The sequence below is a fragment of the Hibiscus syriacus genome, unplaced genomic scaffold, assembly GCF_006381635.1.
Source record: "Hibiscus syriacus cultivar Baekdansim isolate YM2019G1 unplaced genomic scaffold, ASM638163v2 tig00000340_pilon, whole genome shotgun sequence".
NCBI lineage: Eukaryota > Viridiplantae > Streptophyta > Magnoliopsida > Malvales > Malvaceae > Hibiscus > Hibiscus syriacus.
In genome coordinates, this window is record NW_024061783.1 from 13112451 (window position 1) to 13131068 (window position 18618).

The window sequence follows — 18618 nt, forward strand, 5'->3', positions numbered from 1 at the left end:
TTTGACTGATAAAGTGTAATTATATCTTAATATCATATCATATTTGATAGCACATATTATAATTATACAATCACATATGCTTACATTTTAAAATAATATTAATTATGCACGAACCAACTTACCTCAGTGGTTAAAGGAAACATTGTTATTCCCAAAGGTCATGGGTTTGAGTACCAGCGACTGCAATTGTGATTGAGCGTTCATTGTCAAATGATTGAGAATATTTAGAATATATACCACTTTCTAATCACCTTTAGCTTTAACAAAAAATAAATATTAATTATAGAATTGAAGATTGTAAATAGCCCCGTAATTACATATGAGAGAGAACCATCTATAAATTTGCAATGATTGATTAAACATGTCACGTTTATATAATAACATATAATTACACTCAATTTCAATTACCAGGTGATTTTTTTAGACAACCAGTGAATAAAAGATTAAATTAAATCCAAAACAAAATTAATAAAGGCTTTCCTTCTATCCCCATTAATATTGTAAGAATAGGACCACTTGTTGGACCGATCAAACTAGAGGTATAATATAGATGAGTCAAGTTCAATTTAAAATTCGAGAGGAATTGTTACTATTTTTGAAGATTCGAGTTCGAGTATCATAGATGTCAGGGATGTAAGCGTTCAATGTCTAGAGGTTGAGAGTTATCACAGATAGTGTCTTATATTTACCCCAGATTAATAAAAAAATCGAGACATGATATTTGACTTAGTTTAATCAAGCACTATTTTTTTTTAAATTTGCATTTGACTCGACATATAATTGAACTAAGTAAATCTTAGTTTAACTAAACTCTTTTAAAAATATTATATTTAAATGATAAAATTTTAAATTATATTTAAATTATAATTTTTAAGATAAATAGGTGCAAAAAATAAAATAACAACAATAAATAAAAGATATATTTTATATTTAAAATAATACTAATAACTTTTATTTTATACAAAATATTAATTAAAATCCCGGTTCTTAACTAATTTGATTATGTAACGTCTCAAAATTTGAGTTAATATAATCAGGTAAGAAATCGAGTAGCTAGTTCAAATCCTCTTAATTTGTTTTAAAAAAAAAATCAAGTCAAAGTAAAATTTCATTTAAGACTAGTTTAACCTTAAATTAAAAATAGTTGAAAAGGAAAAAATTAGAATTGGATTTTTTTAATAGAAACCATTAGTTTTATTAAAAAAATCTAAATTACAATAAAGTTTTATAACTATAACTGTAAACTAAATATATAATAAAGACATTTTCCTATAATCAATAACACAAGGAAACTAGTCACTTAAGATCACAAAAAATAAACCATACAAGAAAAATGTTAAAAATATAACCAAATAAACTCGAACAAAAGGTAAATACGAATAGATCTGACCGCATCAACAAACGAACCACAGAAGAGGATCAAACTATTGAAAGATCACTGGCAAAATGAAAATCAGAGTCGAGTAACGTGAAAAGATATCTACGAACGCAAATTCTATATCTAAATCTAATTCGAGGGTCTAAAGCAGGGAAGATCAGCATGATAACATATAAGTGTCATATTGATCAGTCGTGACGATGTCAAATCTAACCCTGAAAAAAAAGATAAATGAAAACAACGATCAAATGAATGAAAACATGCCATAAAAATAGAGAAAAACGTGTCACAAAGACAAAATTATTAAAAACTAATAAATAAATAAATAAATAAATATATGATGTAATAAAATAAAAGAAAATTAATAAATATCAGCGGTCAACGACCGACACCAAAGCTGATGTCACCGCTGATCACAAAAATGAAGAAAAAAAAAGACTAACGGTGACAAAAGAAAGGAGAGAAAACTAGGACAAACCCTTTTGTAGAATATAATCAATTGAAATATTAATTAAATACTTTAATATAACTAGGTATTTGCTTAAATTAGAAAACTCTGTAAGATTAATTTAGAATTAATTTTAACTAGGGAAAAATTATTTTATAAAAGATCAAGAACTCTAAGTCTCCAAGACAATTATAAATTAGAATTCCAACGGTTGCTAAAACAATAAATTATCTCACTCACAACTATCTATCTAACTTTCCATATTTTTCGAAACTTTCAAACACCCATTTCTGTCTCAACTGTCTTTTAGAATTATCTCAAATTTCTCCCTACTTTCTCGGTTTTTTTCTCATCATTTTTAAAGGATTTTCAATAAATCATCCTCCATTTTTCATATTTTTTAACGATTATGTAACATTTTTATTAATCTTATATGTTCTAATCTTAGTTCTTAATGATTTCTAAAGTAGTACGAACCAACTTATCTCAGTGGTTAAAGGAATCGTTATTATTTCTAGAGGTCAGGGGTTCGAGCACTAGCAACTACAATGATGAATGAACATTCATTATTAAATGGTTAAGAGTACTTAGAACATACACTGTTCGAGCACTAGCAACTACAATGATGAATGAACATTCATTATTAAATGGTTAAAAGTACTTAGAACATATATTGTTTTGTAATCACCTTTAGCTGCATCATCAAAGATCGATGAGTGTCTTTAGTTGGTGCATTCATTTCAATGCAGGGAGTTAATTGAGGGCTTAAGGTTAGGTTAATAACCTAAATTAAATCCAAAGTATATGTAAAGTTATATTTTTGTTTAATTTCAATTGTTTTGATTCATTATAGGTATACATGATGTTCTCTATTATGAAAAGTTAGGATGTAAGCATGTATGTTCGATTTTTTTGATGCACAAATTTTAAATTATATCAATATGAATGAATATGATATAAAACAAATCTGGCACTCATTAGTGCATATTTATGAATATGAAAGCATGTTATATAAATATGATACATGTTAGAATATGAACAATAAATAACCATGACATAATTGTGATTATATATTTATTTTATCAAATTTATTTAAAAGATATTGTCATTATTGTTTCAGCTTATTTTTCTATGCATCAAAATAAACTGATTTATAATAAAATCATGAGAAATAATTATTCTTAAAAGGTTTTTAGTCCATTATTATTGTGGGCTTAGACACATTAAGATTAATATTTAGTTTATTGATGACAAAACATTATCATTGCATAAGAATATGAAAACTAATGCACGAATATGTGTTAAAGAACACGTATTAGATTAACCCACTATAAGTATATTTTTTGGATTATTTTATAACAGTCACAATATTACTTACGATGATGATTATATATATATATTAATATTATGATCATTAGTCACAACATTACTTACGATGATGATTATATATATATATATATATATATATATATATATATATATATATATATATTAATATTATGATCATTTGACTTGAGATTAGCATCATTCTAGCACAGCGAGTTGCATATTTTGACTCAGTCAAACGTTTATCATAATTGATACTACTATAAAGATTGATGTATTATATATCATAATCTATGTAGTGAAATATTATTAATCAATATAGAATTTGTCCATTCTATGTAATGAGAACTATATTTTTAGTCACTTGATTGAATGAGACTAAAAATACATAACCAGACAAACAAGTATGTAATAAGTTAGAATGGGATATTATACTTGTTTACTTATTATAATCTATCCAAGATATAAAAAAAAAAACGTGAGATAAACAATATAAAATATCGTATAACTTCATATTTTATACCCACAAGTTATAGAATGAAGATAAATACAAAAACACCTTTCACCCATTCCACCCAATTGACAAAATATCGTACGTATTCACGGTGGAATCTTAGTTTTTTTTTTTTTTATAAATTCGAGATGAATACAAGATAATATATGTTCAAAGACACTCAACATTTTAACAATAAACATTCATACCTCGCATATGCGGTACTATCCTAATTTAAATATCTGAATTTGGTCATTTATTACTATACATGTATGTTCATCAAACAACCATGTCATGAATGATTATCTTATAGAATTCCAACGAGATTCCTATTACTATATGTCGGAACCGTCTTTCGGTTGGGCCCCGGAATTGGGCTTCGACTTGAAAAATGTGGATTGGAGTCGCCACCGATCATTTATTTAAAAATAAATGGGTTGATCGGATACCCTATTTCTTACCTGATCTGCGTCTTACCAGAAATATGTCGGGTTCGGGAGTCGGTTACGGTCAAGGAAGGATTAGCACCCTTGAACCGCCCTTTCGGTACTACGTAATTTCCAGTTGTCTTAATTAAGAAAAATTGTAACTTTAAATTAAAAGGTAAAATAGTGATCCCTAAACTTACCTCTGATTGGTTGAAACTCTTATTAAAAAGGTCAAAAATGTTAGATAAAAATAATAATAGTAAATGAACATTAAATAAATCAAGAGGGAAAAAACATAAATAAAATATATTTCAAAAAAAAAAATAATAATAATAATAATAAATCCAAGAAAATATGAGGGAGGGAAAAAACAAATAAAGTAAATCACAACTCTAACATTCAAACCAAATCCCAAATGTGACCTTAAACATCTACAAGATTTTAAAATAATAATGAAGACAAAGTCAAGCATTCCAAAAATAATCACATGCAAATGGGGAGTAGATTAAAGCGTACAACATGCACAGAATTAAACATGTAAATTCGAAGATCAAATAGGAGAAGAGAAAAAAAAAAAAAACCTAACCTACTGACTTTAACTACCACCTTACCGAAACAAACAAAAGGAAAAATTTAGTCAAAAAGAAAAAAACAAAGAGTACATGCAGACAAAAGAAAGGCCTAGGGGATAATAAAATATAAATAGATATATATATAAAAATATAATATTAGTAAGATAATAGTAGGAAATTAAAAATAAAGTCAAAAACGTATAGAACAAAATATAATAATAAAAAGCATAGTAAATAAAAAAAATAATACATTTACATACCTATATATAAATAATGACATGTAATATATAATAAAATATAATATAAATAATAATAACAAATGTAAAGATAATAGGAAAATCAATAAAATGAAAAATATACATATACATAAGATTAATAAATAAAAATAATTAAGTAATAGTAAAAAATATATATATAATAGGAAAAGATAACTAAATATGTACATAGACAATAATAATAAAGAGGAAATTAAATAAGATATATATACACACGTTAGTGAAAATAAATAAAAATAAACAGTATATTTATATAAAAAAGTATAATAAGATACTAAAAAAGTATAATAAATACAAAAAACGGAAAGGATAAAAAGGAAACAAAATAATAAATAATAAGCGATATAGTTAAATACACATAACAAGGACTAAAATGTAAAAAGAAAGAAAATTGTGGGCCAATTTAAAGAGAGTTTGAGATTTACAGTCAAATGTGGGGGATTGAATTGAAAGGAAAATCGAATTACATGACCAAATTAAGAGAGAATCAGGGCTTAAATTAGGATTTAGGGTCAAAATAAATGCATTAAATCTGCGAGGGACCAAAAATGAGATTGCTCCATTTGCGTTTTAAAAACACGCGGGTCTGAGGGAACACGCGGGTCGGGTCACGGTCCAAGCGGGTCGAATGGGCTTAATATATAAGCCAAATTTTTTTTCTAATTCTCTCATTTTCCATCTCAAAACCGACTCATCTCTTCTCCTCAAAGCAAATGCTCTCTTCTGTTCTTCATTATGAAGAACCGGCCACCGCCTGGGTTCATGAAAACCCAGAACACGGCCACCGGCACCGGCCGCCATTCATCTGCGGCAATACTAAAAAAAAATTGATTTTTAAAGAGCTCTTCGTACCCTCAGTTTAAAAAATGTTTTGTTTTTGCAAAAGAAAACCTCTGGGGAACGTAGATCTGAAGTCAAAAACTTCGAAATCTCCCTCTTGGTCATTGGCTCAAGACGTTTTTTTTGGAGTTACTCTTGAATCAAAACACAAAAAAGGCACGAAAATAACATGCAAAGGTACGATTTTTACCTTTTTTTCGAAATATAAGTGCTTCGGAATGGCTATGATTTGCTTGTAATTTCTTCTCTTTATTGCCTATCAACTCTGTAAAAATTACATTAGGGATTACATGCTATTTATAATATTCAAGCCACCCTATTTTTGGGAGTTTGATTCCTAGTTAAAAACTAACATTTGCTATTGGTTTGTTGCTGAACCGAGATAATTGGTTGTGGGTTGTTATTGAAGGATCTTCGTGCTCTCCTTGCGCCGGAAGAGTCGGGATTGGTGGCGTGTAGCATGGGGAACCTGGGTTACTTGGAGATGCGGCGCTGGTGAGAGAGAAACTACTAGGGTTTGGCTTGGAACGGGCCAACTTGTTTGGGCTGCTGTTGGGCCATTATATTTGATTTTGAGGCCTGTCAAAAATGTAAATAAAGTTAATAATATAATCATACACTATGGTTTGTAATATTTCATAATAATATAATAATATTAATAACAAAAGACAAAATTGAGTGTCTTCAGCTGCCCCTCTTTGCTCATTATCGTGTAACGAAAATAGAGCAAAGATTAAAAGACACGAATTTCGGTCATATCGAATGTCTTCCATCATGGAATTGAAATCCGATATTAGGACTGGTTTGTCAATCTGGATTGAAATATAAAATGACTCCCTCGTTGTGAAGTCGAGTTAAACTAGAGGCTCCTGAGTACGAAATCCTTTCGTCGTGAAGTTAAAATCGAACTCGAAGCTTCGGTATGGTTGTGCTACAGATGACCTATTCGTCACGAAGTTGGATCAATCTATTTGTGAAGTTGGTATTGTATATGGCTCATTCGTCGTGAATTTGAGCCTGAGAATTGGAAATCCTTCGTCGTGAAGTTGAAATCCAAGTATTGTTCCGAGTCCAATATCCTCCGCTGTGACGTTGAAACTGGTTCTGGAACTGGGAAATTGCTTGTTGACAACCAGCGGTCCCTTCGTCGTGAAGTTGAACTTACGTTGTCTGGAGTCCAATATCCTTCGTTGTGAAGTTGAAATTGGCTCTGAAATGGAGAAATGTTTGGTGACAACCAGCGGTCCCTTCGTCGTGAAGTTGAACTTGCGTTGTCTGGAGTCCAATATCCTTCGTTGTGAAGTTGAAATTGGCTCTGAAATGGAGAAATGTTTGTTGACAACCAGCGGTCCCTTCGTCATGAAGTTGAACTTGCGTTGTCTGGAGTCCAATATCCTTCGTTGCGAAGTTGAAATTGGCTCTGAAATTGAGAGATGTTTGTTGACAACCAGCGGTCCCTTCGTCGTGAAGTTGAACTTGCGTTGTCTGGAGTCCAATATCCTTCGTTGGCACAGGGATGTTGTCATTCTTTCTCAATCTTCGCCACTCCACATAATCCGGAGTGAGCATGCTTCTGGCAGCTACAACATCCATCCGGAATACTTTCCTCCACGAATCGGCTGCTTCTTTGATCATCTTCTTATAGCTGTCGCCGTGATACTCAAACTCTGACCTAGCCAACCCGCACGTTGCTGGGACAAACTGACGTGCTCCATACTGTCTAAGTGCTAAAAGCGGAGCATACCCGACTGCTCCCCAAAGTCCAAGTAAGGTCACAGTGTCGGAGTCACCACATCGAAAAAGAACATCACTGAGGAATAACCAGGGGGCTCTCCAGACAATATCTCGGTCTTGAAGATGCGTAAAGACCTTCATCCACTTTTCTTTGCGCCTTCATGCCATTTTAAGGTGATAAATTCACCTAGAGGTGAATAGGTGGTGCTGAAACGGCGGTAGGCAACCCCGTCAGTCTTCCAGAAGTGGCTGTGAATCCAGACCTGAAGGAGCTGAATGCACCCGGTGAATCTTCCTCCGCCAGTTCTTCGGCAATGGTTGAGAGACCGAAAGGTCTCGGCCAAGATGGCTGGTGCTGGGTTAACTCGTTTAGAAAGTTGCTCAAATAGTTCCACCACGGCAGCGTCAATGCACCCCAAAGCCTTCGGAAATATGATCAAACCGTACAGACCCAGTGCGAAAAGGTCTATAGTCTTCCACTCATCAGGGTGGTTTTTCATTAGTTGCTTTATGTGAATCCATTCAATTCCTTCTCCATTGCCTCTACGCTGAGTCCGATCGATTACCCATTTCTCATCTACTCCCGCAACTTTGGCCAGTGCATTCTTGAAGGGCTGGCTTTTGATGTGTTTAATGTAGGCTCGCTCAAGCTTGATGCTTTCACAATGCAGCAGTGTAGTGTATTCTTCGATGGTGGGTACCATGTCCTCTTGGTTAAAAGTGAAGCAACTATATCCCGGGTTCCAGAATTGAACCATGGCTCTGATTAAGGGCTCATCGGTCTTAACATGAAGCAAGAGTGCAATGTCACCGTACCGTTGGCTGAACTTCTGTCTCCGATCATTCTTCCAACTATCCCAGATATCTCGAAGCTCTTGTACATTGTTCTGTTTTAGGCTGATAGGGGTGTAGCGAACCAACTCTGACACATAGCTTCCTTGAAGACTGTCTCTCTTTTCACTTTGAGTCTTCTCGGACCATAGTCGTGCCTCAGCGTTTTCAATCTCTTGTATTACAACACCTTTGTCCATGAATTCAGATTATTTGAGTTTTAATAAACACCTTTTTAGGGATCAATGGCCTCTTGTTATGATGCAAATGCTAAAAACAAACACAAAGGCAAAAAGGTTAGTAAAATAGAAATAAATAAAAATAAATAAAAAAATAAATGGTAAAGGAAAAAACATAAGGACACAAAAAAAAAGTTAGGAAAGAAATGTCCTAGGTTTTGGAATGTGGGTTTGGGGTAGGCTCTATTTATTCAAAGTCTCTCGGTTTAGGTTCTAAAAAAATGGTACCCGAGTTCTCCTTGCCGGTGCCCCCTTGGGCTTGCCAGACCCTTAGTCCGAAACCCATCACAGGCTTGTGTGGACTAAGTTAAACTCGAGAGGACACATTCCCTTATGCCCATACGGAGAATAAATTCACACGAAGGCATAAGGTATATGAATCCCGAAGGCTACTTGCTAGGCCCATACGGTGAATAAATTCACACGAAGGCGTCGCTTTCACCCCCACTTAAAACGGGTTCGGAGCTCGGGTTTAGAGCCTTAGATGAAAAATGTTTGGAAAGCTGAAATCATTAGAAAACGGTCAGTCCAACTATTTACTCGAAAAAATATAATCAAAAATAAGTAATAAGGATCAAAATGTTATCTTAAAATTTAAACTTACCTTTTCATTAAAAAGACAACTGGAAATTACCTTAGCCTGACTCACTTACCTGTGTCCCCAGCGGAGTCGCCAAGCTGTCGGAACCGTCTTTCGGTTGGGCCCCGAAATTGGGTTTCGACTTGAAAAATGTGGATTGGAGTCGCCACCGATCATTTATTTAAAAATAAATGGGTTGATCAGATACCCTATTTCTTACCTGATCTGCGTCTTACCAGAAATATGTCGGGTTCGGGAGTCGGTTACGGTCAAGGAAGGATTAGCACCCTTGAACCGCCCTTTCGGTACTACGTAATTTCCAGTTGTCTTAATTAAGAAAAATTGTAACTTTAAATTAAAAGGTAAAATAGCGATCCCTAAACTTACCTCTGATTGGTTGAAACTCTTATTAAAAAGGTCAAAAATGTTAGATAAAAATAATAATAGTAAATGAACATTAAATAAATCAAGAGGGAAAAAACATAAATAAAATATATTTCAAAATAATAATAATAATAATAATAATAAATCCAAGAAAATATGAGGGAGGGAAAAAACAAATAAAGTAAATCACAACTCTAACATTCAAACCAAATCCCAAATGGGACCTTAAACATCTACAAGATTTTAAAATAATAATGAAGACAAAGTCAAGCATTCCAAAAATAATCACATGCAAATGGGGAGTAGATTAAAGCGTACAACATGCACAGAATTAAACATGTAAATTCAAAGATCAAATAGGAGAAGAGAAAAAAAAAACCTAACCTACTGACTTTAACTACCACCTTACCGAAACAAACAAAAGGAAAAATTTAGTCAAAAAGAAAAAAAAAAAAGAGTACATGCAGACAAAAGAAAGGCCTAGGGGATAATAAAATATAAATAGATATATATAAAAATATAATATTAGTAAGATAATAGTAGGAAATTAAAATAAAGTCAAAAACGTATAGAACAAAATATAATAATAAAAAGCATAGTAAATAAAAAAAATAATACATTTACATACCTATATATAAATAATGACATGTAATATATAATAAAATAAAATATAAATAATAATAACAAAGGTAAAGATAATAGGAAAATCAATAAAATGAAAAATATACATATACATAAGATTAATAAATAAAAATAATTAAGTAATAGTAAAAAAATATATATAATAGGAAAAGATAACTAAATATGTACATAGACAATAATAATAAAGAGGAAACTAAATAAGATATATATACGCACGTTAGTGACAATAAATAAAAATAAACAGTATATTTATATAAAAAAGTATAATAAGATACTAAAAAAGTATAATAAATACAAAAAACGGAAAGGATAAAAAGGAAACAAAATAATAAATAATAAGCGATATAGTTAAATACACATAACAAGGACTAAAATGTAAAAAGAAAGAAAATTGTGGGCCAATTTAAAGAGAGTTTGAGATTTACAGTCAAATGTGGGGGATTGAATTGAAAGGAAAATCGAATTACATGACCAAATTAAGAGAGAATCAGGGCTTAAATTAGGATTTAGGGTCAAAATAAATGCATTAAATCTGCGAGGGACCAAAAATGAGATTGCTCCATTTGCGTTTTAAAAACACGCGGGTCTGAGGGAACACGCGGGTCGGGTCACGGTCCAAGCGGGTCGAATGGGCTTAATATATAAGCCAAATTTTTTTTCTAATTCTCTCATTTTCCATCTCAAAACCGACTCATCTCTTCTCCTCAAAGCAAATGCTCTCTTCTGTTCTTCATTATGAAGAACCGGCCACCGCCTGGGTTCATGAAAACCCAGAACACGACCAACGGCGCCGGCCGCCATTCATCTGCGGCAATACTCAAAAAAAAAATTGATTTTTAAAGAGCTCTTCGTACCCTCAGTTTAAAAAATGTTTTGTTTTTGCAAAAGAAAACCTCTGGGGAACGTAGATCTGAAGTCAAAAACTTCGAAATCTCCCTCTTGGTCATTGGCTCAAGACGTTTTTTTTGGAGTTACTATTGAATCAAAACACAAAAAAGGCACGAAAATAACATGCAAAGGTACGGTTTTTACCTTTTTTTCGAAATATAAGTGCTTCGGAATGGCTATGATTTGCTTGTAATTTCTGCTCTTTATTGCCTATCAACTCTGTAAAAATTACATTAGGGATTACATGCTATTTATAATATTCAAGCCACCCTATTTTTGGGAGTTTGATTCCTAGTTAAAAACTAACATTTGCTATTGGTTTGTTGCTGAACCGAGATAATTGGTTGTGGGTTGTTATTGAAGGATCTTCGTGCTCTCCTTGCGCCGGAAGAGTCGGGATTGGTGGCGTGTAGCGTGGGGAACCTGGGTTACTTGGAGATGCGGCGCTGGTGAGAGAGAAACTACTAGGGTTTGGCTTGGAACGGGCCAACTTGTTTGGGCTGCTGCTGTTGGGCCATTATATTTGATTTTGAGGCCTGTCAAAAATGTAAATAAAGTTAATAATATAATCATACACTATGGTTTGTAATATTTCATAATAATATAATAATATTAATAAAAAAAGACAAAATTGAGTGTCTTCACTATATATATATACCCAATTCATTAATTTGCTCCTTATCATTGCTTCCATGGCGTTAATCATCATCCCCGTTTCTCCCATCAATAGTAAGCTCAAATTTTGGAATCAACCAAAAATTTTATAGACTGAACAATATAAATATAACAAAAAAATTTATCTAATATACTTAATATATATTTTTAGTTTAAAAATATATTAAAATTTATATATATATATATATATTTTAAATCTAGAAAAAAATATATATCGGAACAGTATAATTTTTTTAACATAATTCATACATTTTTTAGGGTAAACTACCTATTTGGTCACTTGTTAGTTGTTACTTAATCTATTTTTTAATCATTCAATTATTTTTTTTTCAAAATCATACCTAAGATTACATTTTGATTCTGTTTTGGTCAAATGCCATTAAGATCTTAACGATGACATGACATTTTTTTAATTATTTTTTGATCCTAATGTGGTGTTATCTTATGATGACATGTTAACATCACTGTTAATTTTTTAAACACAAGTGACCAAAACATAACCAAAATATAATGTTAGGTATGATTTAAAATAAATAATAGTTGAATGACTAAAATAAAAACAAAATAAGAAGTGAGTAACTAAATGAGTAATTTATCCTATTTTTGGCCATAGGGTGGGCCATGGCCTAGGAAGGATGCCCCGGCATTACCTGGGCCTAGATACGCCACTGGCATCAACAAACGCCCTTGTAACCTCAACACAGAGACATGGATTGTTGGAAGCGAAATCTTCATATTTCTGCGATGAAACTATGCTCTTCATGTTCTGCACGATGAAGTTCAGAGTCGTTTGCTTCATATTCTTATTCAGATGTGAATCTGAGAACTCTAAAATATCGAGAGCGTTCGATGCGTTCAAGGAATTCAGCATGTAACGCTCGCACGCATCTTGTAAATACCGAATCTCATACTTATCAGCTGCGACATATAATGTGAAAACATGCTCCTTAAACTTATCCTCAGGCAAATCCCCAGTGTAAAGAAACTCTAGGAGGGCCTTGAGCTCTTCGATGTTTAACTCCGGTAGAGTGAGAGTCTCAGCATCACTCGGTGAAGCTTTGTAGTTGTCTGAGCTTAATATATTTTTAAAGATCTCTGATCTTGCTGCCTACACATAAGTAAATTTGTGATCAATGTTCGGTCGAAGCAACATAGACAGAGAGAAATGATTCAATAGAAGCATAGGTAAGGTGTTTTTACCAGTAAAGATTTGTGTGCGGATATGGAAGGCCCATTGTTAGGCCTAAGCTTGATATCAGTGTGAATTTGTTCCTTGAAAGCCACCATAAATCCACTAAGAAAACTTATCCTCTTTATCAAATCTTCTTCGGTATCAGTCGATGGTTTCTTGAGACGTAGACAGAATAGGAGGAAAACAAGATTTATGACGACACGAATGAGAAGGATATTAATCTATGTCGAGAAATTTAGAAAAGACGAGACTTACCTTGTTTGCTGGTGTAGTGTTACTGAGAAAGTCAAACAAAGAAAACAGCATGAGAGGCAGAAAATCATGGAAGAAATGCACACATGTATGGACTCCATGGGGCCAAACATGACAGTTTCAGCCTCCCATGACATCAATTCTAAGGCAAAATGCATCATTTCTTTTATTTTTCCCATTTTTGGTTAAAAACAGTTTACATTTTTGCTAGCCAACAAGCAATTCAGGAAGCTTAGCAAATATAGCAAAACAAAGGGAACAGATAACAAACATATGTGAAGCAATAGAGCAACCAGGCAATGTCAGTCTCTGTTACTGAAACTTGAGAATGATGACTGATTACATACATGTGCAGGACATAAGTTCATATTATTAGTTCCATATACATATAAATCACCATTTCATGTCGGTTATATGTATGTGCCTGACACGAGCACATTCACCCTGTTTCTAACATTTTCGAACTATAAGATGGTCGGATTTGAACCTCCATATTCATGTCCATCGAATATATGTCAAACACAGAAACTTCAAGAAAAGTCATCTTATTAGTCCCCAATATACATATAAATCTGTGTCTCAATATGTGTTTGACACAAGCATGTTCAACTTAGATTTCCATATTTTTAGGAGGTCGGACTCCGACCTCCTCCATAGTCCATGCTCAGTTCCACCGCACATGTGTTAGACACAGGTAAATCCCCGGAAGATCACCTTCCCTTGTATACACATAAAATCTCCATTTCTTAGTGCATCAAACTCCCAAGATTCTATGAAAACAACAAATACGGAAATAGCCAAAGTGAAGAACAAAACATTCAAAAGCAAGCAACGGGGGGATAAAGATGGTTGTTTCGGTGTTTTTTGGGAGTAAAATATACAAATAGTCTCCGGCAATAGAGTATTACTTTGTTAAGTCCCGACTATTGAAAGTTATAAAACATCCCCTAACTATAGAGTGTTGCTTTATTGAGTCCCAACTATTGAAAGTTATAAAATCGTCCCCTAACTATTGAAAGCTACATAATGATCACTGACTATTTATATGTTTCAAACTCGTCTATTTTTGTTAAAAAATTGACGACTGTTTGAGATAAATGTTAATCTGTTGACTTAGATATAATAAAAACTAATCTCAGAACTGTTTCAAGTGTATTTTTGTAGATCGAATATTCGTTTACATTATACTGTCGAGTGTCAAGCAAAGGTGGTGATAGTAAACATCGTTAAAATATAATTCTATCTTGTCCCAATCAACATATTAAAGTAACTTAGACAAATGGCAATTTTTGAACGGAGATTAATAAACGTTCTATAGTTGGGGAGTTTTTTATAAATCTTATTAATCGGATTCTATAGTCGAGAATCATTTGTGTACTTTTAATTTTTTTTTTAAAACAAGAAACTTATGAACACTACTGATTTATAGACATGAAACTTGCAGAAACAAAAGTTACAAGTGCAGAACCCTATAAATACCTTCTACTTGGTGATGATGAATAGGAAAAAGTAGAAAACAAACTTGGACCAGACGAAGATCCTGCAGAAAGACAAATATATAGCTAAAAGCACTACTATATTCACTATTTACTAAATATTTTCCAAATTATTAAAAGAAAAATAATAATGATAAAATAGAACACTAAAACTTCAAAATTCATGAAGGGTTTCCCAAGAGAAACCAGAGAATCATGTGATGCTGTAAGGCAAAATCTAGTAAAAGGACCAGGAACCTGAAGTGGGACCGGAGGAGAATGTTGAACCGAAGGAATCTAAAGTGGGACCGGAGGAGAATGCTGAACCGAAGGAACCTGAAGTGCAACCGAAGACGGCTGATTGAAACATGTCTTCTTTAAATTGTTTTAAGGTTTTTTAAAAACAACTCTCTGTAGTGGCCACTGCGGTGGTGGGGGGTTTTATAAGCGAAGGGTTGGAGATTGAGACTATAGGCATGTAGACGAGCCGAGATAATTTCGAGGGATGTGGAGTTTAATTTGATTCGAAAATTTTAAAATGTAGTTTGAAACTACTCGAAAGTTTGTGAGTCTTAAATTTTTAAATTTAATTCGAATTTAAAATCATGTATTGAAACTAAAAAAAAAGCTTAAAATAAAAAATATTTTTAAACTTAACTCAATTGAAGTTCGAAATTCAACATGTTCATTTAAGTATAAGAAAATCTTATATATTTTTTTAAAATAACACATAAATATTAATATTATTGATAATTTAAATTTAAAATAAATTTTAATATATTATTTTTTTCGAGTTGTTCGTAAGATTTTCGAATCGAGTATCAAATAGCTCGTTTCGACTTGTTAAGAACTCGAGTAGAGTCCATTTGAGCAAAGTATTTATCAAGTTTTAACTAATTCGAGCTTGAGTATCTCACGATCTTTTTCGTCTCATTTACAGCCCTAATTGAGAGGTGTTGTATCGCTCGTAGCGCTTTTTTTACAGTCGAGTCGAGCTAGAGTATTGCTAAGCTCGACTTGACTCAAAAAGTGAAATTGAGTTCGACTCGACTCGAAAATTCACAAGCTTAAAATTGCCAAACTCGAAATAAAAAATTAAAGCTCGAGACTTAAAAGCTTACGAACTTGAAATTTTCAAGCTCGATCCGAAATAAAAAATTTAAACTCAACTTGAGCTCGAAAAAACTTAAACTCAAAATATTATGAGACTCAGCTCAATTGAAACTCAAACTCGAGCTCAAACATGAACCTTAAGTACATGAAAACCTTATATTGTATTTTTTTTAAAAAAAGAACAACATATAAATGTTAATATTATTAATAATTTAATTTAAAAAATCTAAAATTTTAATATATTATTTTTTGAGTTTCTCGTTAGTTTTTCGAAACACGAACTTTAATTTAGAAAAGAATAACATATAAAAATCTAATAAAGCTTACCTCATAAGATTTTTATGATTATCATACATATAACATTATCATCACAATATTACCGAGTCTTCATTATCTAGCATTCACCATATAGCTAAAAGTCCAATTGTACACCATTAATTATCACATTATTAGTCATTTGCAAGTATCATTAATTTTCTCATCATTAGTCAATTACAACGTTTCTAGGCTCCTCACTTGAGTATTACATCATCATTCTATTTCTTTGCAATACAAACTCTTATTAGAATAGATTATTTCATTTAATTAGGCTCATTAGGATACTTAGTTAATTTCAACCATCTAAGGATATTTTAATAGTTTCCCCAACTCTCAAGCCAAATGCTAGATCTCAATCGCTATTAAACTCTTCACTCTAAGTCTATTCAACATCTCAAAAACTACTAATCAATCATCATTGTCGGTATCGATACTTTTAGATAGGTATTGATACCAACCTTAGGATGTTGATACTTTGTCGGTACCAAAAATGACCTCGAATATCTCCCAAAACACTAAGTATCGATACCATACATGTAATATCGATTCAATTTATTTAAATTTAATAGTATTTTGTGTCTTTATCAATCTAAATTTAAGTAAAATCATACTTTTACCTCCTTCAATTTTTTTAAAATTAAATACATAATAAATCCTTATAATTTTAAACTTAAATACCTTATCCTCTTAACATTTAACCCTAACTCCATTCATCCGCTTTCTACCTTCTTTCTTTTTTACCATTCCCTACTCCACTCCAATGTTGTTAGTGTATCCAACTTTTCCTTCCTTGCTAAGAAACGCTTATAAATAGTCTTTTCTTACTTTTCTATGTGAAAAGGGAAAAAGATAATGAATAAAATATACTTTTATTATAGCCAAAAGGTTATCTCCATAAGAAATTGTTTCTTAAGCTCAAGGGTTTCGACACCATATTGAAATATGTGAAAGTATAATAAAATGAAGGGTGAATTACGCATTTAGTATCTAAACTATTAGTCTTTATCCGTTTTAGTACCTAAACTTTTAATTTTTTTTCAAAACCATACATAAAATTTACTTTTTGTTTCATTTTAATACCCTTCGTTAAAAACTTAACACGTTTAGTACACAAACTATCGGTTTTGATCCGTTTTAGTACCTAAATTTTCATTTTTTTCAAAACTTAAGTATGATTTAGGTACTAATTTTTTCATTTTTTTTTCAAAACTTAACGGCAGGGTACTAAAATGAAACAAAAACTAAACTTTTGGAATGGTTTTGAAAAAAATTAAAAGTTTAGGTACTAAAATGGATCAAAATTGATAGTTTTGGTACTAATGTGTAGTTTACCCTAAAAAGAATTAGTTTTATTAATATATTTAATTAATAAAAGTAATTACATAAATAATTATACTCCATTGATTTGAATTCATTAATTACAATGATTATTTATTCAATTTCAATTTAAATGTTCACAACTTTTCCAATTGTGTTAACTATTTAAAACCATTGTTTGGTTAACGCAAAGAAATAAATTATATAAAAAGGAGAAACAAATCTATAAAACTATATACAAGTTGCCCCCTTAGCTTTTTGAGAGCATAATCTAAAGTTGCATTCAATTTGAACCGTTTGTAAGCTGCAATCAATTTGAGCGTTGAAATGCATTCAATTTGAACGTGAGTTCTGCATGCCATATTTTGGATAGGTTGGTAGAAGTAAAATTGCCTCATCACTCTATCCCCAAATTGGATCTTAACAAAAGCAAAATTGATCAATGATGTAACAGCACACCAATATTGAAACCCATCTAAAACATCGTGCGACACCAACACCAAAATTTCCTCATTCATGTATGGTCTCCAATTAAACTGTAAAATTAAAATAACAATAAAATTGATTTAAATCAAATAATATAATTAATTTAAATAATAATTAATAATAACATATTATACATACCTCATTTTTGGCCTTAATATCGATCTTCAGCCTGAACTCTTTAATGTTGTTGTGCACCAACCTCGTGCCTTTAATTTTAAGCCTCCATCTGTATATCAATCAAAACAAAAATATGGTCATTTTGTTCAATAATTTTAATCAAAATAAATAATTTATAATTGATATTTTATATTAAAATAGAGAATTCATATTACTTTCCGACAAGTGGAGTCACCAAGCTGTCGAAACGATTTTTTCTTCAATAGGTGAAAAAAGGTGAGATTTTGAAAACCAAATTAATTCTTAATTATCTCTTTTTAATTTAAAAACAAATGCGATTTAAAAGACCTCTCATTTCGAAAATTTGTGGATTTCCTTTACGATAAAAAAATCGGTTCAAAGAGTCGCCACCAATCTTTGATTAGGGTGTGATTGGGCACCCAAAAATGCTTTGTCATTTTAAATAAAAATTAATTTTAATTAAAAAAACAAATTGAGGTATGCGTTACCAAAATCCGTGTTCGGGAGTCGGTTACGTGTGGGGAAGGATTATCACCCCACAACGCCCTAAATCGGTACCTAGTCGATTAATTAACGTTTTTGCAATGAACTTTA

The 18618-nt window shown here is 31.9% G+C and overlaps 1 protein-coding gene across 2 annotated transcripts; it reads right to left on the reverse strand.

The window, feature by feature from the left end:
- Positions 1-6236: 6236 nt before the first annotated feature.
- LOC120198869 (BTB/POZ domain-containing protein At1g01640-like) lies at positions 6237-15047 on the reverse strand. 2 transcript variants are annotated; one of them, XM_039200123.1, is made up of 6 exons: positions 14911-15047; positions 14657-14717; positions 13181-13202; positions 12934-13080; positions 12384-12841; positions 6237-6339 (listed from the first exon to the last, which is right to left on the reverse strand). In XM_039200123.1, exons 1-6 carry the CDS (start codon positions 15020-15022, stop codon positions 6321-6323), a joined length of 819 nt encoding a protein of 272 aa, XP_039056054.1. In that variant the 5' UTR covers positions 15023-15047; the 3' UTR covers positions 6237-6320. The 2 variants fall into 2 exon arrangements, with proteins under 2 accessions (XP_039056054.1, XP_039056049.1); XM_039200118.1 differs by lacking the exon at positions 6237-6339 and adding an exon at positions 11306-11594.
- Between the last annotated feature and the right edge of the window lie 3571 nt (positions 15048-18618).

Excerpts from the sequence above, each read along its gene's own strand:
- LOC120198869 (XM_039200123.1), bottom strand. The coding sequence starts at position 15,022 with ATGTTTCAATCAGCCGTCTTCGGTTGCACTTCAGGTTCCTTCGGTTCA. Across the intron at positions 13,203-14,656 it reads TCATCATCACCAAGTAGAAG|TAACACTACACCAGCAAACA; the intron begins GTATTTATAGGG and ends TGACTTTCTCAG. Across the intron at positions 12,842-12,933 it reads CCGCACACAAATCTTTACTG|GCAGCAAGATCAGAGATCTT; the intron begins GTAAAAACACCT and ends ACTTATGTGTAG.